Genomic DNA, 21,191 nt, shown 5'->3' with positions numbered 1-21,191 from the left:
TCAGACATGGCTTAGCTACTGAACATGAATGCATGCATGCTTGCTTGTTGGGATCATGTCTTTCTTAATAATTACAACAAAATTCTACCTATACTGTCAATGTCTAAAGAATATTTTCTGAATAAATTTATATATCCTCAATTTACCACGCACCTATGTGCTTGCATGCTACGTTGCTTCAGTGGTGTCTGACTCTTTGTGACCCTATGGACTGTAGACTGGCCAGGCTCCTCTGTCCATGAGATTCTTCCGATAAGAATACTGGAGTGGGTTGCCAAGTCCTCCTCCAAGGAAGGGATCTTTCCAATGCAGGGATTGAACCCACATCTCTTATGTCTCCTGAATTGGCAGTCAGGTTCTTTACCACTAGCGCCACCTGGGAAACCCTTATCAAACACACACAATTTTCTCATATTAAATTCATAATGCTCTGATACTGAATATACTTATTAAATTTTCTGCATTGCTAATTCTATTACTGGAAAGTATTGTGATTATTTTGCTTTTTCTCTTTATAGAAGAGCTGTTTTATTAAGACACTGTGAGGTGATTTTTATAATTGTGACAAATGTTACAATTACAACTATTTTCTCTATTTTTTTACATAGTAGCTGTATTTTCATTGATACTTTGTTTCCATCCTCACTATTATCTATTAATCAATGTTAAATCCAGAGATCATGGGATTTTTTTTTTCTGCTGAATTTATGTCAAAAGCTGCTCCACAGTAACTTTCTCAGGCATCAAGAATTCATTACTGTCGTGGTGTACTTGAATGTCCTCAATTTTCAGTTTCTCAATACTCGTAATCTTACATCAGTGATTAAAAAAAAAAAAAAAGCTCTATGAAACCACAATTTATTTACTTGTGTACAGTTTCTCTTCATTGTTTTTTTAACTTTATTCTACTGATATTGAGGCAAGAGAAGAGCTATATCTAGTAGTTGTCCCAATTCATACTTTATGGGCATTACTCAGTTTAATTTTTTCTTCTTAGAAGATATTACATGGGATTATAAGAAAAAAATAATAAACTAATTGAGACTGACAATGCATTGATTTCTGTTTATTTATTTTTCAATAAATATTTGAAAAGGGGAATGCATTTCTAATGAGTGATATTACTACAGCTTGTCTTTTGCATGTGATGAAGGGAGACATTTACACACACACACAAACATGGTACATCTATTTTCCAAGTTGAGGTTGCTGGTATAACTGAAGTAATTTCTTGATATTTGTTAGGATTCTTATTTATGCAGCCATCTGTTTAGTATATATAAATTTTTAATATATATAAATACAGTAAAATGAAAATATAAAGTAAAAAATATATTTTTACTATATATAAACTTACTATTTACTCTTTAATATATAGAGTATAGCTTATATATCTGAATTTAATGCAGGCAGGCAAGACCTTTTTCTCCTCAGAGAAAAATTTAGCCAAAATTAAACAAAGGTAAATATTATTTAAGTTGAAAAACTTATCACACTTACTTTTCTGTCAGTTAATCATAACTTTCTTAAGTTGTTTAAAATAATAATTCGTGAAGCCATTTAGTTGAAAATGTTAGGTTTGATGAAGAAGTTCTTGTGAACTTCTGTTGACTTTTGTTCATGCACCCACATTTACCCTCACTGATTTCTAGACTTGTAGAAAGCTCTCTGAGATTTCTGTCCCCAACAAATTGGACTACTTCTCTTAGGAAAGGCCTATGAAAGCTTTTGCTGTGTATTTTAACACTTAACAGGGAAAAAAACTGATCCTAATGGCAGAGGAAGGCCAGAAATGCTCCACTCTGTTGAAATAGCTGGTACGTCAGTATTTTTGGACAGAGATGAAGGTTTGAAAAATGTCAACCTTCTTTTCTTAAGTTTGCTCTCCTTGCAAATACGAATATTGTAAAGTTAAAAAATAAAATAAAAAATTTAAAAAAAAGGTCCTTGGTGATTTACTCAAAAGTCATTAATGACTCACTAATGAGTCACTAAGAAAGACTCAGTTCAGTTCAGTCGCTCAGTCATGTCCGACTCTTTGTGACCCCATGAACTGCAACATGCCAGGTCTCCCAGTCCATCACCAACTCCCAGAGTTTACCCAAACTCATGTCCATTGAGTCGGTGATGCCATCCAACCATCTCACTCATTGTTTCCCCCTTCTCCCCCTTCCTTCAATCTTTTCCAGCATCAGAATCTTTTCCAATGAATCAGCTCTTTGCCTCAGGTGGCAAAAGTATTGGAGCTTCAGCTTCAACATCAGTCCTTCCAATGAATGTTTAGGATTGATTAACTTTAGGATTGACTGGTTTGATCTCCTTGCTGTCCAAGGGACTCTCAAGAGTCTTCTCCAATACCACAATTCAAAAGCATTGATTCTTCAGCACTGAGCCTTCTTTATGGTCCAACTCTCACATAGTCTGCTCAATCCTTTGAATAGGCAGATAAGGCTTGTATCGAAGATTAAAAAGTAATAATAATAATAATGCCTGTTGGAGGTCCTGGATTGGAGGCATCTGCAGATCCCTGACTAGAACATAAGGCAGGCATTAAGTAACCTGAGGGAACTCACTGCCTTGTTCTTCCTCAAATTCTGAGGTCCCTAGGAAGCCTGTTTCTTTTATTTTTTAAGAACTTTTCTATGCATTTTAATTTTGTTAGTTATCGTATATGAAACAAATCGCCAGTCCAGGTTCGATGCATGATACTGGATGCTTGGGGCTGGTGCACTGGGACGACCCAGAAGGATGGTACAGGGAGGGAGGAGGGAGGGGGTTCAGGATGGGGAACACATTTACACCAGTGGCAGATTCTTGTTGATGTATGGCAAAACCAATACAATACTGTAAAGTAATTAACCTCCAATTAAAATAAATAAATTTATATTTAAAATAAAAAAAAAAGAGGAGGAACTGATGCTCCAATACTTTGGCCACCTGATGTGAAGAACTGACTCATTGGAAAAGACGTGACTCATTAGAAAACCTCTGATGCTCAGAAAGATTGAAGGCTAAAGGAGAGGGTGTGGCAAAGGATGACATGGTTGGATGGCATCACCCATTCAATGGACAAAAATTTGAGCTAACTCTGGGAAATGGTGGAGGACAGGGGAGCCCAGAGTGCTGCAGCCCATGGGGACACAAAGAGTCGGACACAACTTAGGGAGTGAAGAACAATAACAAAGAAGAGGAGGATGTGGGAGAAATAGGGTTACTCTAACTTGGCAGGACTTTTTTTAACTGAAATGTTTCATTATTTTAAAGATAAATTTTGATAATTTACATTTCAACAGACACTGTGAGAACAGACACATTCCAAGAGTTCTAATAAGGAAGAGAGTAAGAACTCTTTCACATTCTCAGTATCTCTCAGTTTCAATTTGACTATAAATAAGTTTAACTAAGTTTTCATAGATTTATATATTTGCTGCTAAATTTGATTTGGTCTTAGGCCAACTACCACATCCTATTATTCTTTACCTTTTTAATTATTTGTATATCCTGTTCTATATGTAAGAGCTCTTTTTATAATTTAGATATTAATCTAGAACATGCTTATTCACTGCACATGGTATAATTTGACTTACAAATGTTTTATTTTTACTTTTATTTTGCTATATTTATGTCTACTGTTCTTTATTGCTATATTTCTTTCCAAAAGTATTGCATTAACTTACAGTGCCATCAAGTATGGATACATAATTTTACTTCACCATTGATAGTCACAGTAATAAAAAGCTATAAGTTTGCTATTTTAGTAGATCTCCAGTACTCTTGCCTGGAAAATCCCATGGACGGAGGAGCCTGGTAGGCTGCAGTCCATGGGGTCGCTAAGAGTCGGACACGACTGAGCGACTTCACTTTCAATTTTCACTTTCCACTTTCATGCTTTGGAGAAGGAAATGGCAACCCACTCCAGTGTTCTAGCCTGGAGAATCCCAGGGATGGGGGAGCCTGGTGGGCTGCCGTCTATGGGGTCACACAGAGTCAGACATGGCTGAAGTGACTTAGCAGCAGCAGCAGCAGCAAAATGCTATTTTATAGTTTCTCTTTCATTTCTCTGATTACTCTCAAGGATGAACAATTTTTTCTATGTATTTATTTACTAACTGTATTTCCTCTCAGTAGAAAAGATATTTCTCTTCTCCACATTCTTATGATGTCTATGTTTAAAAATTGATGTGATAAAGTATGTGGATAAATTTTACTGAAATATAGCTTCTCTTTTGTAAGTAGATTCAACTCTAAATGGTCATAATCTATTTATTCTTTTCTTTTATCTTCTCTTTGTAAGAGAAGTAAATTTTTATTTCCTTGTTTCACAAACAAATCTGGCTGAGTCGGCTGCTTTTTGATGATTAGTCAGAAACCAAATTCCATATTCTCATCCATCTCCTCCGACTCTTGCTTTACCTCAACCTTGGTGGAGGCTGCTGGCAGCCACAAACGCAGATGGATCAGCCAAGATGACCTTGACTTTTTCAACACGTGGGAAGGTGTAATCAATCTGTTCAGACAGATCCAGGACCCACTTACAACCGTTGATGATAGAATGGGGTACGGATGCAGCAGTTGAGTAAGGAATCTGTAGACATATGCAGGCAATATTGCAGACACCTTCCAGGAAGTGAGAACTGCCAAGTTTTCTGTGTGATGTCAAGCACTTCAGGACTGTGGATGCTATCACTGTCAAACACCTACTGGGATGATCAGCCCAAAGGAGAAGGGGGAGATGTTCAGAAACATGGCTTTGCTGATTCCCACTTTGTCTCTAGTCTTAATCAGATGCCCATCACTCAGGATTTCAATGGGGACCTTGGAGATTTTAGTGGCAAATCCTAAAGCCTTGAAGAAGGAGGTCTTCTCAGGCTCCAGACCAGTGATCTGGGAAGGTACAGTAACTTCACACAAGGCTATGGCACCAGCACAGGTGGCAGCTGGCAATATGGCCAGCAGCATGTCCCTGATCTCAGTGAGGTCCTGCTTCGTTAACACAAAGCCCAGGTTCCCCTGGATGTGAGGCAACAGTTTTTCCAAAGCTGGGTTGTTTTCCAGATGGCCTTGGATGACCTTGTGTATCATCATTTCCTTGCGCATCAGCACCATTGGTTTCCCTTGGAGGGACATGCAGACCTGCTGCATGTGCTTGGAGTCCACATTGTCTACTCCCCAAATGAAGCATTTTGAATAATCATCCAGGAGTTGGACGATTTTAAGGAAGAAGTTGGACTTGGGTATCAAGGCAGTGCATCGTCACCGATTGACACACAGGATATAAAGATGATGTCACTCACAGAAGGGCGCCTAGTGAGAGTCTGTTTTTTCTTTTAATATGTTCCTAAAATGTACTTACATATAGTTTATATAGAACGTTTTTGTTTATACATTTAATGAAATCATGATGTTTTCTTTTTCAATGGCTTGGATTGGTTTAATTTAGGCTGAAATTATTTAGGATATTTTAACACGCTGGTAAAGTAATGCTCAATATTCTCCAAGCCAGGCTTCAGCAATATGTGAACCGTGAACTTCCTGATGTTCAAGCTGGATTTAGAAAAGGCAGAGGAACCAGAGATCAAATTGCCAACATCCTCTGGATCACAGAAAAAGCAAGAGAGTTCCAGAAAAACATCTATTTCTGCTTTATTGACTATGCCAAAGCCTTTGACTGTGTGGATCACAGTAAACTGTGGAAAATACTTCAAGAGATGGGAATCCCAGACCACCTGACCTGCCTCTAGAGAAATTTGTATGCAGGTCAGGAAGCAACAGTTAGAACTGGACATGGAACAACAGACTGGTTCCAAATAAGAAAAGGAGTACGTCAAGGCTGTATATTGTCACCCTGCTTATTTAAATTATATGCAGAGTACATCAGGAGAAATGCTGGACTGAAAGAAACACAAGCTGAAATCAAGATTGCTGGGAGAAATATCAATAACCTCAAATATGCAGATGACACCACCCTTATGGCAGAAAGTGAAGAGGAACTCAAAAGCCTCTTGATGAACGTGAAAGTGGAGAGTGAAAAAGTTGGCTTAAAGCTCAACATTCAGAAAACAAAGATCATGGCATCAGGTCCCATCACTTCATGGGAAATAGATGGGGAAACAGTGGAAACAGTGTCAGACTTTATTTTGGGGGGCTCCAAAATCACTGCAGATGGTGACAGCAGCCATGAAATTAAAAGACGCTTACTCCTTGGAAGTAAAGTTATGACCAACCTAGATAGCATATTCAAAAGCAGAGACATTACTTTGCCAACAAAGGTTCATCTAGTCAAGGCTATGGTTTTTCCTGTGGTCATGTATGGATGTGAGAGTTGGACTGTGAAGAAGGCTGAGCACCAAAGAATTGATGCTTTTGAAGTGTTGTGTTGGAGAAGACTCTTGAGAGTCCCTTGGACTGCAAGGAGATCCAACCAGTCCATTCTGAAGGAGATCAGCCTTGGGATTTCTTTGGAAGGAATGATGCTAAAGCTGAAACTCCAGTACTTTGGCCACCTCATGCAAAGAGTTGACTCACTGGAAGATACTGCGATGCTGGGAGGGATTGGGTGGAGGAGACGGGGACGACAGAGGATGAGATGGCTGGATAGCATCACTGACTGGATGGATGTGAGTCTGAGTGAACTCCGGGAGTTGGTGATGGACAGGGAGGTGTGGCGTGCTGCGATTCATGGGGTCGCAAAGAGTCGGACACGACTGAGCCACTGAAGTGAACTGAAGAGTTCGTGAGAATTTTTTTTTTTTTTAATGATTTCATTCTCTTTTATTTTACACCCAGAAATTCATTCACTTTCCCAAGAAATTTTATAGGTCTTGCTATATTCAAATTTGTAATTTCTTTTTTTCATATTTTGTCAAGAATTTAAAAAATCTTTTTCAATTTTTATATCTTTTGTTGTAAAATCAGATGTAGCATGTATTTATATCTATTTGAATCTCTTAATTGTCTTTATTTATATCTTTTTTCTAATTCTTAATCTTCTATATGTTGCTTTCTGTCTTTCCTCCCCATATTTGGGTATGTCAGATTTTTTTTCCTGAGTATCATAGAGAATCAGTCTGTGAAATATTTACCATAAATTTTACTGTTAATTGTTTTTGCTTTTTATCTTAACCTTTCATTTTTTTAAAATTTTGTTTCATCTTGTATTATAGCTCTTCTAATTGTTTTATATCAGTCCCTTCATTCTTAATCTACTTAAAATATTTTAATATCAAGAAAGTGTAAACGCATGAATTACTTTCAATTATAACTTTATATATGCAAATATGCAATATATGTACAAATTTTATAATTATACATTCTTTAAATATGGATTTTTGGCATGTCATTGTTTGCTAGGTATGCTGTAATTTCAGTTTCAAAATTTTGATTTATTGTTAATTGACATTTGACTTATTTTAAAAGATTTATTTTAAGTTTAAAGAATCTTAATTTTACATCTGATCTGTGGACTTTAAAAACTCTACTTGTTTGCTGTTATAATGAGAGTTTAAATTAGATTAATTAATTAATTAATTACATTAGAGAATTTGTTTTTCTCCTTTTATTTATTTTTTATCTGATGGGTTAAAATGCTCAAACTTATCCAAATTTGTGGTTGGATAGATTTTGTTTTAATTTTCCATTCCATTGAATGTGTATTAATATGGTTATGTTCATGTTATTACACCATTTCTAATTTTTTTCATCATGTGACTGTTGAGATCTCATATTACATATCTTCATGGTACTTAAATTTATTCTGTTTGGGTATATTTTTAAATATGCTTCTTTACTCATCTTCGCCCTATGCAGCACTTAGTGTAGGATCATAGGCATATGCTATCTATTTTCAATATCTTTTTGTTATAAGATAAACTAAACAGTGAAAATAATAATTATTAAACTATTGATAATTTTCTAGGTATGGGTGAAATAGAAAAAATGAGCAGAGAAACTCCTTTATTAAGAGCCACCTCATTCTTGGCTGAAGATTTGATATACGTGAAGATGCAGCTGCCATAGGTGATGGAAACTACAACCATGTGGGAAGAACCAGTCAAAAAGTCCTTTTTCCTTTGCTGAGAAGAAGATAATCTTATAATTGTCATGATGATATACATGTAAGACAGAACAACACACACAAGGGTCATAATGAAAGTCAAGACAGCACACACCAGAATCATTCTCTCTATGAACCATGTGTCTGAGCATGATATCTTTAGAAAGGGAGTGGCATCACAGAAAAAATGATCAATGACATTAGAGTCACAGAATTCCAGATTGAGGCCCAGGTTAAGTAGGGGAATGATGATTAACAAGCTAATCATCCAACAGCTGATGATAAACCTATGGGAGACTCTGTTACTCATGATGGTCATATAATGCAGGGGTTTGCAGATGGTCACATAGTGGTCAAAGGACATAGTGGCTAGAAGAAAAAAATCCATTATCCCAAAAAAGGAAAGTAAAAAATACTTGAACAGCACAAGCAGTGTAGATAATGACCTTGTCAGCAGTTGTTATGTTTACAGAAATCTGGGAATACAGGCAGCTGTGAATGAGATTTCCAAGAAAGAGAAATTTTGGAGAAACAAGGACATGGCTGTCCTGAGATGGCCATCTGTGAGGGTGAGGGAGATAATAGTCAGATTCCCAGCTACACTCAACATGTAGGTTAAAAAAAAGAAAGATGAAAGCTAGAACTTTCATTTGTGGGTCATCAGTCAGTCCCAGCAGGATGAACGTTGTTATTGTGTGGTTTCTCATCAAGGATTTCTGCTTTTGCTCAGTCATCAGGAAAAATTCAGAGACACTTGAAAAGAGTGTAATGAAGTCTAAATAAGTGCTCAACACTGGCTGTAAATGACAGGAAACTGCCTTGACTGTCTTGAAGTGAATATCTTGTCCATGAGTAGTATTTTATTGTGTATATAAATAGTTACTGTATTTTCATTCTTGCCTCATCTTTCAATCAGATAGTTTTATCTTTGTTCCTAATATTTTTGGCTTAGTCTGTCTATTCATGAGTTATGGAAGCTAGTGGTCAAATACTTTGTAATACTGGATAATTTTCCTACGGTTATTTCTCAGCTTTCGTCTATTACAAAGACACCAACTTCAACTGTTTTCAGCCTTCATTCAGTGCCTCCAGGGCTTGGATTTTTCTATGTTAACAAACTATTAGGAAATTACCCTACATAATGGAGTTATTTTATGTAATTTTACATTTTACTGTCTTTATTTAAAAAATATTCTTGTATTCATCTGAGAGCAGGCTCAAATCTGACAAAAAACTTTATAGTGTCCCCAAGTAAGCTTCACATTTTGCAAATACTACTAAACAGAAGGAAACAGTTTTGATTTTTTTTTTCTGTTTCTTTTTTTTTAATGGTATTTTTTCTTTTTTTTTTTAATTTTATTTATTTATTTAATTTGTTACGGGTTCCATATTTTTATTTTATTTTTTTTTAATTTTATTTTATTTCTAAACTTTACAATATTGTATTGGTTTTGCCTATGACCCACCTCCCAGAACATTGGAAATAAAAGCAAAAATAAACAAATGAGACCTAATTAAACTTAAAAGCTTCTGCACAACAAAGGAAGCTAGTAGCAAGGTGAAAAGACAGCCTTCAGAATGGGAGAAAATAATAGCAAATGAAGCAACTGACAAACAACTAATCTCAAAAATATACAAGCAACTCCTACACCTCAATTCCAGAAAGATAAATGACCCAATCAAAAAATGGGCCAAAGAACTAAATAGACATTTCTCCAAAGAAGACATACAGATGGCTCACAAACACATGAAAAGATGCTCAACATCACTCATTATCAGAGAAATGCAAATCAAAACCACAGTGAGGTACCATTTCACGCCAGTCAGAATGGCTGCGATCCAAAAGTCTACAAGCAATAAATGCTGGAGAGGGTGTGGGGAAAAGGGAACCCTCTTACACAGTTTTGATTTTATACTTTGCTTGAGGACTGAAAGCTTTCCCCCAAATTAGCGGCTTCACTGGGTCCAAAATTAGGTGAATTTAGGATGGTGTGAAAACACTCAACAATTCAAACTTTCTTCCCCTTCTCTTAGTCGTGGACACTTAGGACATCACTGTGCTAGTGAACTCAGCTTTTCACATTCCAGGCAGTTTTCAGTGTTCTGGAAGTAATGTGTCCTTTTTCAAAATTAAAGTTCACCAATGAAACTGAGATTCTCCTAGGTGTTACAAATCAAGTATTGAAAAGGCAATTGACCTTAGATTCGTTTCTGTTTACTTTATGTTCTCGAGAATTGGTATTTGTAATGAAGGAAGGATGCCAAATGAGATGATAAATCATCACAACATGTTTTACATAGGAGTGGTGATCGACTTGTGTATATATGTATTTTTTATGTTATGATTGAGGATAAAGTAGGAATTTATTGTCTTAATATCTCTCAAACTATACTATACTAACTAATGCATAAAAATCAAACTGTACCATGATTTTTATCTTTTCAAAGTTAATTATTTAAAAATGATCTATATCTTATAATATTTAGTTTCATTATGAAATGTCAAAATTTACATTAATAGCTCTTAGTTGATAAAGATGGATATAAAGCATTTTTTACATAGGAATTTACAGATATTTCTTACAAAAGCCACTGAAAAATTAAAAAAAAATCTATATACTTTTTTGCCAGTCAATCATAACTTCAAGTGACTGCTTAGCAACATTAGTTCTTAAGGTTAAAATATGTGTCTTTCTGTTGTCTATTGCTCATAATTTCACTCTATATTAATGTGCAGCTTGAAATGCATAATTATTTCTGCTATTCATCATCAAGTATTATAAAATTTTCTGCATAAATGATGGCTATCCCAAACCTAAAATGTATTTTCCCTTATTGCTTATAGCTGAAAATAAAAAGCAATTCTAAGATTGAGAATTACCAAGAATTCTCTAAGGTTTTGAAGGTCTTCACATTCTGACTTTCTGGAGAGAGAGATTTATACATTAACAAGACTGGTGTTTTTTCTATTTAGCAGACGTACAACTTAATAAATTACAGAAGGGTCCTTAGAGATCCAGGTTCAATAAATCATTATGGAATCTTTGGTGTCATAGTGCTGGCAAAAAGCCTAAAACATGCAGCTCTGAGGAGTAATATCCTCAGAAGAAAGAAGAATAAACAGCTTAGAGACTGGAGCATAAGAAACAAGAGCGAAATGATGCACTACTCTAAATATTCTATAATTATATCATTCAAATTACTCTGAAGATCAAAGAGCCCTAATTTTCTCTTGGTGGTGGCGCTCAGTTGTGTCCAACTCTTTGTGACCCCGTGAATTTGTAGCCTGCCAGGCTCCTCAGTCCATGTGATTTTCCCTGCAAGAATACTTTAGTGGGTGGCCATTTACTATTCCAGGGAATCTTCCCAACCCAGGAATTGAACTCTCATCTTCTATGTCTTTGGCATTGGCAGGCAGATTCTTTACCACTGTGCCACCTGGGAAACTCAATTTTCTCTTGAATTTACCTTTTATATGAATAATAAAATTATTTTGAAAAGTTAATCAAATAAAATGTACATGGTATCATAATCTGGAGATAACTAATGTAAACACTTTGAAAAAGATCTTCTCAGATTATAAATCAGCAACTTTATCAATATATTGTGCATAATATTTAAAAATATATGAACAATAATCTTGACCTGTATAATTTGCTGAAATAATTGTAAATATAAATGTAATTCATTTTTAGAGATCTATTTAATACCTCAGCTATATATATATATAATATAATATATATTATATATATAATAATAATATAATATATAATAATATATTATATAATATTTTGTTACTATAATATCAAACCAAAATTTATAAGCACATTTTATAAATTTATAACTTTGAATTTTCACATTATTAAAATGATTATATGTATATAAGAAGGGATTAGACCCAGTGAAAGTTGCTCAGTTTTGCCAACTCTTTGTGACCCCATGGACTGTACAGTCCATGGAATTCTCCAGGCCAGAATACTGGAGTGGGTAGCCTTTCCCTTCTCCAGGGGATCCTCCCAACCCAGGGATTGAACCCAGGTCTCCAGCATTGCAGGCAGGTTCTTTACCAGCTGAGCCACAAGGGAAGCCCATATAACTATATATTTGATACAACAAATTTATATATTAATTTTTGAAAATTCCTTTTTTGTAATTTTTGGAGTATTATTGTAGTAAAAATATTTTTGCACTCTAGCTAAATATTCCAGAAGATAAATTTCTTCTTCAGAAATATACACAAACCAAAGAGTTAGCTCTGAGAAATGAAATACAATACCTGAAATGAGAAATTTACTGGATGACAGTAATAGCATTGTAAAGAATGAAGAATAAAAAAAAAACTTAGTTGTAACAATTAAAGTTAAGCAAACTGAGGCAGAAAGGAAAAGAGAATATTGTGACCATAAATGCTGCAAGTATGTCAAGTGTTAGGCAAAAAGGGTTTTCCTTTCATTGAGAGGAATAAAGAAGAATAGAAAGAATGGGATGTGGGGGAGTGGGATAAAAGGTGGGGAAAATGGGAAGAAAGTGTGATTTGGGAAGAGGCCGAGGACAGATTTCCCAAGGCAGTGACATTATGTTGAGATCTGAAGGATGATCAGGATTTATCTAAAGGACAGTGCAAAGACTGAAGAAAATAATTCAAGAATAAACAAGGATCTATAAATAAAATATTACAGAGACAAATGTATTCTATATGCCCAGACACAGAGGACTAGGGAGAGATACATGAAAGGTAATGAAGAATTTAATATCTAAGAGTATGAATTTTCCTTGAGAATTCATATGAAGGTTCATCTTTTTTATTCTTTCTCACTTTACATTACTGACCTCTGATCAATAAATAACTTGAGTTTTCCTTCCATTTTTTCAGTTGAGTTTTATTGAAATTTGGTCTTTGTGCAATACCTACCTTTATATCTGGTGTTTCAGTATATATATCAGTACTTGATCTGCCTTTTCCTAAAAGTTTTTTTTTTTTTTTTTAATTTCCATTTTTATTATAAATTTCCATTCAAGAAGCTACCTTCAGTTCTGGAATGTTAGTCTTCCTCTTTGATAACAAAGTACATTTATTTTTTACATTGACTACATTTTTTTTATTTTTAGCAAACATTTAAAAAATTTTATTGAAGTACAATTGGTTTGCAAAGTTGTGTTAGTTTCAAGTGTACAGCAAAGTGATTCAATTATACATACATATATATATATTGTTTTTCATATTCTTCTCTATTATAGCTTGTATGGAATATTGGATATTGTTCCCTATGCTTATATTAGGACCTTGTTGTTTAATTTATTATCCTATGGAAAAACCCAAAGGACCATTTTGGCTAACCCAATATGCATAGCAGTTTGTATATGCAAATCACTTTTTATTGAGGTATAATTGAGATAAAATCTTGCACTAGTTTCAGTGTACAACATGATGATTTGACATTTGTATATAGTGTGAACTGATCACCACAGTAAGTGTAATTAATATCTGTCGCCATATATAGTATCAGAAGCTTTCTTTTGTAATGAGGATTCTCAAGATTTTAGAAAGTCTTTTTATACTAATGTTTGAATAATGGCCCTGATAGTTATGTGGATGACAACATCTCTCTCTTGTTCTCTATCATTATCATCATCTCTCATGCACTTGTATAGTTGAACTGTTTGTTGAATAGGTGACACTGGTCTGAAGGTATAATTCTGCTTGTTTTTCTGGACAATCTCTTTAATGAGAGATGGTACCTTGCACATGTATTTTGCAACAGCGGGGGAAATGAACTAGTTAGGATCTGTTAAGGCTGCAGGGCCAAAAATGCTTTCAGGCACTTAGTTTAATTACTGTGATGATCACAAAGATACAGAATCATTTAGAAACTTAAGACCCATTAATCTAGTGTTTCCAGAACTATTTATGGTGAAGTACCAGCATTTACCTTCAATGTGATGCATATTCATATTTTTGTAAAAACAGTGAAAATATAAAATGGTATAATATACAAGTTCAAATTTTTTATTGTTAGGCTCACTAATAATTTTGTCACATTGCTCTTAAAGTATATCAAGTTTACTTTCTATTTTTGTATTTATTGTGCATCAGAATAGTTTGTTGATCAGCTCTCATCCTGCATTAAACATGACACCAAACTGTCCTGATAACCTGAATCTGCAATTTCAATATTTTACTATTTCTTGATTGAATCATTGAATGCTTGCTTCACTTGGTTATTCCTCAGGGTGTATATAAAGGGATTTAGCATTGGGGCAATGGAAGTGGTGAGCACTGACACACCTTTATTAATGTGCACTTCTTTTGCTGAAGGTTTAATGTAAATGAAAGTGCAGCTGCCATAGGTGATGGAAAAAACAATCATGTGGGAAGAATAAGTGAAAAAAGCCTTTTTCCTTTGCTGGGCAGAGGGAAATTTTAGGATTGTGTTTATGAAGTATATGTAGGGAAGAACTACACACACAAGGGTCATGATGAAGGTCATCACAGCACGGGCTGTAACCATCTGCCCTATGAACCAAATGTCTGAGCAAGAGATCTTGAAGATAGGAGACGCATCACAGAGAAAATGATCAATGACGCTAGAATCACAGAACTCCAGATTTAAGCCTAGACTAATTGGGGAGGCTTATGATAAACAGCCCTCCAGGCCAGCAGCTGAGGACAAACCTTTTGCAGACTCTGCTGCTCATGGTGGTGACATAATGCAATGGTTTGCAGATGGCCACAGAGTGGTCATAGGCCATGAAGGCTAGGAGAAAAAATTCAGTTGCTCCAAAAAGGTTGACAAAAAGTAGTGGACTAGCACAAGCATTGTAAGTAATGATCTTATATCCAGTAGACATGCTATAAAGGAATCTGAGAATACAGATGGTAGTGAATAAGATCTCTAAGAAGGAGAAATTTTGGAGGAAAAAGTACATGGCAGATTTAAGCTGTGAATTCACTAAGATGAGGGAGATGATTGTTAGATTGCCAGTTACACTCAACATATGTAACTCAAGCAGAAAGATAAATACTAGAACTTGGAATTGTGGGTCATTGGTCAATCCCATCAGGATGAATGCTGTTAGTCTTGTATGGTTTCTCATCACAAGGTCCTGACTTCAGCCCGTCTGTTTATAAAATTGAGATTAATATTGAAAAAATGGTACCAAAATCATGTTATCAGTGGGTATTAGCAAAACAACTTCTTGTAAAGCGGTTCGCAGAGATTTTCATCTTGAACTTAACAATGAATTGTGAACAGATATCTATCCTCACCTCTAACTGATATGTATTATTCCATGGTTGGTTAAGGGAATGTTTTCTCAAAATTGCTTTTACTATATGAGAGATCTTATTTTTATAACTGTTTCCACATTTTCAAATTCTTTTTTTCAGTTTGTTTTACATTGCAATACACTTGTTTAATTCTGTCTCAGCCATAGAAGCAGAAGAGACTGTTGATTTAGGTGATTTCACCGGTAGTCTGATAGCCCTTTTTTTCCAATAATTCTTCAATTCACTTTTAACTCACTATTTTGCTTCTTCTCACATACCAAGATTTTCTTCTAAAATGTTAGAGCTCAAGACACATCTACCATGTATGTTTGTCCCTCTGTATTTTTTCACATGTGCATGGGATACCAAGGAAGTTTGCTTTGGATGTTCAAAAAATAATGTTACACTGAGATAACTTAGTTTTACCAATGCATAAGCAGGCCAACACGATTTTAATATATTTATTTCATTACTTGTCTTAACTTCGTAAAAAGATCTTTTCAGAAAATATGAAATCATCTTAGCTTTCAGAGGCAAGCATCAGTCTATCATTCTGATAATTTGAGGATAAGTGATCAAGATGAACATACTTACTCTTCTGGTAATGATAGCTTCAGATAGTCATTTCACTCCCAAATGCCTCAAGGTGACAGTAGCTGAGCAGGAATGTGTCAAATTCCAAGGAGTAGAAATAGGTAGGTACACTGCCAATTACTGTTTTTTAGGAAACAACACTAACACATTTGCAGGCAAAGATTTCCAAGTTTTCTATCTCTAAAACATTTTGGTCCCACTGAAATCTAACAATGTTTACTTGTACTCTAAGTAAAAAGGCTGTACAACAAGATCTCACTGTTTTTTAGAGAGCTTTATGATATGATTCCTTTGAAATACAGTCATTTTTTTTTTAATGTATCACAACTAAGTGAATAAACACTTAGGTCCTTAGTCACTGGTTCAAAAGTCATTAAGGAATTTAGCATGTAATTAAGTTTGGGGGAAAGAAATACTCCTGAAGGAACAATGGGGACAGAGTTCTTAGAGACAGAAATAAACATGAACTTCACCAAAGACCCTTTTAATTATAGGGAACACTTTTCCTTATTTATTAATTTTATGACTTTAATTTTAATTGTAAAAATAAATACTCATAAAGAAAATACATGTATGATCATTCATGGTAAACAGTTAGCTGTTGTTGACATCTGTATGTATACACCTAGATATATTATTTTTATACATTACTATGCACATTTATTAAGGACATTTAAAGTAGGAAAGCATTTGTAAAAGTGGATCATAAACTGTGATTTTTCAGATTTATAAACACCGGAAACTAAGTATCACTTCAATAATTTCTACCAGTTTCAGCAGAAAAATTCCTGGTGTATAGTGTTCATTTTCTGAATACTTCATTAGTTTTTAAAACCATCTTTGGCTTTGAATATCTTATATTGGTAGTCCCCAATGTACATACTGATGCAAGTTTAAGTAGTTAATATTTCTTTTTGAAAATATATGCATTTAAAACTTGAATTTTCTTACAAATATGGAATTTTCCTGTAGTTCAATACAGTTTCTATCCTCCCACCTTCTTTTCTCCTACTAATCCACAAGCTATGTGTAAGTGGTTACATAATTTCAAACATTTTGTGGCTTTCTAGTAATATTTTATTGAAATGTTAATTTTTAGTTCAATTCCATTTTGAACATTACATTATATAATATAATCTAAGTTACTTCAATATTTGGATATTTGTTGAGACAAAGGTCCAACAAATATTCTATGTTATAAGTGTTCTTTGTGCAATTAAAAAAATGTATATTATACACTTACAGGTAGGGAGTTCTCTAAATGTCAGTCATAATAGTAGGTTTTAGTGTTGTTCAAACTTCCTATGTCTGTACTGAATTCAGTACAGGTGTATGCTTCATCAGCTATAAATCTTGTTCAAAATTTACAATTCTGGATTTTTCTATTTTTCTCTTTTATTCTATCAATTTTAATTTCATGTATTTCAATGTTGTTAACTGCAAAAAATAATTTATGTAATCTTTTTGAGTTGAACATTGTATATTATGAAAAGTATCTCTTTATTGATTATAATATGTCTTTGAAGTCTACCTTATCTCATATTTATACACCTCAATAAGCTTTTTTTTGTTGGTATTTGCATCAGTAAACCTCTCTATCCATATTTTTCTTTCTATCTCTTCCTACAGATTGTCTCTGGTACGTAGCATATGGTTGAATCTTATCTTTCAATCCATTCTCACAATCTTTGGATTTAATTGGCATATATTTTTTTAATACTTTGAAAATCTTAAATTTTTGAAATCATTTTGGATATACAAGAAAAGTTACAAGAATGTGTAACCTTCACTCAGATTTCTTGATTTTTTAAACTTGTTGAGTTCTCTCTCTCTTTCTCCTTCTCCTTTCTCAGAGCCCTTACTTTGTGACTGCAAATTTTCATGTTATAATGAACCCTGCAGATAGAGTTCATTAAATGTGTGGTTAGGAAATGAATATTTTAAAAAGCATCAGTAGGGAAAAAATCTGCCAATTTTGGTCCATATTTATTACTGTTTTTCAGGGAGAATTTTTGCTGATCTTCTCACACAGCCATTCTGGAAGGCTCACCTTCTATGAAATTGGTGTTTAGTGACTAAGTCATGTCCAAATCTTTGAGACCCAATGGGCTGTAGCCTGCCAGCTTCCTCTGTCCACGGAATTTCCCAGGCAAGAATACTGGAGTGGGTTGCCATTCCCTTTTCCAGGGGATCTTCCTGATCCAGAGATTGAACTCATGTCTCCTGCATTGGCAGGCAGATTCTTTACTACTGAGCCACCTGGCAAAACCTGATGAAATTACTGTAGCTCACATTAATCAGGTAGTGTATATTCTCCAAATATGTTAATCATGTTTAAAATTATTTTGATTTTATTAAGTTCTTGCAGTTTCTGTATGGATTTTAATATCAATTCATCAATTTTGACAAAAATCCTGCTTGGAATTTGAATGAGGATGCTTTGAATCTATGGATTAAAAAAAAAAAAAAAAATTTCAACCCAAGGAAGTGGTCTGCAGCTCCATTTCCTTAGGTTTGACTTATCTTAGTGATGGTTGGTATTTTTAGTGTAAATTTTGTTGCTGTTTGGAGAAGGCAATGGCACCCCACTCCAGTACTCTTGACTGAAAAATCCCATGGACGGAGGAGCCTGGTGGGCTGCAGTCCGTGGGATCGCTAAGAGTTGGACACGACTGAGCGACTTCACTTTCACTTTGCTTTCAGTCACTAAGTTGTGTCTGACTCTGTGACCCGATGAACTGCAGCACAGAGGGTTCCCTGTTCTTCACTATCTCCCTGAGTTTGCTCAAATTCATGTTCACTGAGTTGGTGGTGTTATCTAACCATGTCATTCTCTGCCTCCCTATTCTCCTTTTGCCTTCACTCTTTCCCAGAATCAGGGTCTTTTCCAATGAATTGGCACTTTGCATCAGGTGGCTAAAGTACTGGAGCTCAGCTCCAGCATCAGTCCCTCCATGAATATTCAGAGTTGATTCCTTTAGGATTAACTGGTTTGAGCTCCTTGCTGTCCAAGGGACTCTTCTCTAGCACCATAATTTGAAAGCATCAATTCTTTGGTGCTCAGCCTTCTTTATGATCCAACCCTCACATCCTTACATGACTACTGGAAAAACCACAGCTTTGACTGTATGGACCTTTGTCGGCAAAGTGATGTCATTGCTTAGATGTCTTTTGTTGAATTCATTCCAAAGGCATTTTAGGTTATTTTGAATTTTCAGAATTTTCTTTTCAGATTGTTGCTAGTATGTAGAAATACAGTTAATTTTTGTTCGCTGACTTTTCATTCTGTGCCCTTGTTATGTTTTCTTAGTTCTAGCAGGTTTTTTTTTTTTTTTTGGTATTCTTGTCTACATAAACAAGCATGTTATTTGTCAATAAAATAGTTCCACCTATAAAAAAAAATCTCCATGTGTTTAATATTTATTTTTATGAAATTTTGCTATGGCTCTCTTTTTCTTATTCCTGATCTTAGGTAAAAAACATTGCCCTTTTTAATTTTTTTATATTAATTGTGATATTAGCTATATGCTTTTCATTCTACACTATTTTTTTATTTAAATATTTGTACTGAAATATATGCATATTAAAAGTTTACATATCTTACCTGAATTTCAAGATTGATTTTCATAAGTTTACCAGGAATGAAAAACAAAATAACCAAGATAAAAATCTAAAATATTTCTGACAGCCCAGGATTTTTGAAATTGTTACTCTATCTGTACTGCTTTGTCATACTTCATTTTACCATACTTGTATATATTATTCCTTTACTCTTTATTCTCTCTGCTGATATATTTGTTTATTCTTACACCAATGCCACATTATTGGCATGCCTTCATTAATCTTGATGATTTCTCAAATATTTTTCTATTTTATTAATTTCCACCTTAGTCTTTTCAAATACCCTCCACTTGCTTGAGTTTACAGTGCTCTTCTTTTTAATGGGATTTTTATATTTAATTTTGTCCAGTTTTATTGAGATACAGTTGATATGCCACACTGGATGGCAAGTTTATGACATTCAGCATAATGACTTACATTGTGAAATGATTACTACAAAAGTATAGTGAACATCCATCTCATATAGATACAAAATATGTTTTCTCCTTTTTGATGAAAACTCTTAGGATTACTCTCTTAACAACTTTCAAATATACCTTACAGCAGTGTCAGCATCATGTTCTTCATTTGCCTCTGCCCTCCCTCTTCTGGTAACCACAAATATGATCTCTTTCTCTATGAGGCTGACTTTGTGTTTTTTTTGTTTCTTAATTCCACAAAAAAATGAGATTATACAGTATTTGTCTTTCTATTTCTGACTTATTTCACTTAACATAATACCCTCAAGGTCCAGTCATGCTGTTGCAAGTGATATGATTTCCCACTGTTTATGGATGAATAACATTCCATTGTATAATGTACAATATTTACACATTCAAAGAGTTTATCTGCCGGGGTCCAGGGGTTTCAAAGGGGAGACGGCTTCGGGAGCAGGAAACAACAGCTTACTTAAATGTTAATTAAAGATATTAAGAGTGGTTAAATAAGGATAGCTCAGTGAGGAAATTCAGTGGAGAAAAGAGGCTGAAATAATTCAGCCAGAAGGTGAGAGAAAGAACGACATGGGGAGACCAAGTTTCGGTGAACAAGGCCCGCACTTCATTTTCCAAAGTAGTTTTTATACCTTAAGTTATGCATAGAGGATAATGGGGGAAGGGGTAGAGTCATGCAGTAAGCCAGGCTTTCTTCCTGCAAACATCATATGCAAAAGTTTAGGTGATTTGCATCATCTTCTGGCCCGGAGGCCTGTTAACATTTTAAGACCCTTTCTTCAGAAAACTTATTTTTCTCTAAAGGTGATTAGTCAGGCGCCACCCTCCAAAAGCATTAAAGTTGCATTCCTATAGGGCAAAGGTGTGGTAGGCTATAACAAGAAAAAGAATTAACTCAAGGGTCCAAGATTACAAACATTAAAGCTACTACTTACACCAATTATATTAATCAATATACTGCCAGGGACACAGCAGGTAAGGGATATGGAAACTTAGCAGCAAACATTGGCCCAACAAGTGAAAAACCCTTCACCAATGCAATTTCTAATCAATCTTTTAACTGCTCAAAGGAATCTGTGTTTAGACAGTTTAGAACATCTCATGCCTCTCACAGTTGGGAGGCTCTGAGCAATCACATGTGGCCGGAAAAACCTATTCAGGCAGGCTAGAGGACTTCCAAAGGAGTTTGTAGGTTGAAACACTATCACACCCAGGAACTTTATTA

At 34.8% G+C, this 21,191-nt stretch overlaps 1 protein-coding gene and 2 pseudogenes across 1 annotated transcript; all 3 read right to left on the bottom strand.

The window, feature by feature from the left end:
* Positions 1 to 4,358: 4,358 nt before the first annotated feature.
* LOC102412135 lies at positions 4,359 to 7,700 on the bottom strand (annotated as a pseudogene).
* A 192-nt stretch (positions 7,701 to 7,892) lies between these two features.
* Positions 7,893 to 8,417, bottom strand: LOC102411816 (olfactory receptor 6C2-like). Its single transcript, XM_025282513.3, has one exon. The coding sequence runs from the start codon at positions 8,415 to 8,417 to the stop codon at positions 7,893 to 7,895; it is 525 nt and encodes a 174-aa protein (XP_025138298.3).
* A 5,815-nt stretch (positions 8,418 to 14,232) lies between these two features.
* On the bottom strand, positions 14,233 to 14,902 carry LOC102410477 (annotated as a pseudogene).
* Positions 14,903 to 21,191: the final 6,289 nt, after the last annotated feature.

The sequence above is a fragment of the Bubalus bubalis genome, chromosome 4 (assembly GCF_019923935.1).
Source record: "Bubalus bubalis isolate 160015118507 breed Murrah chromosome 4, NDDB_SH_1, whole genome shotgun sequence".
In the NCBI taxonomy this organism is placed as follows: domain Eukaryota; kingdom Metazoa; phylum Chordata; class Mammalia; order Artiodactyla; family Bovidae; genus Bubalus; species Bubalus bubalis.
The sequence above is the reverse complement of the archived record's forward strand: the minus strand, read 5'-3'. Positions and strand labels throughout refer to the sequence as shown.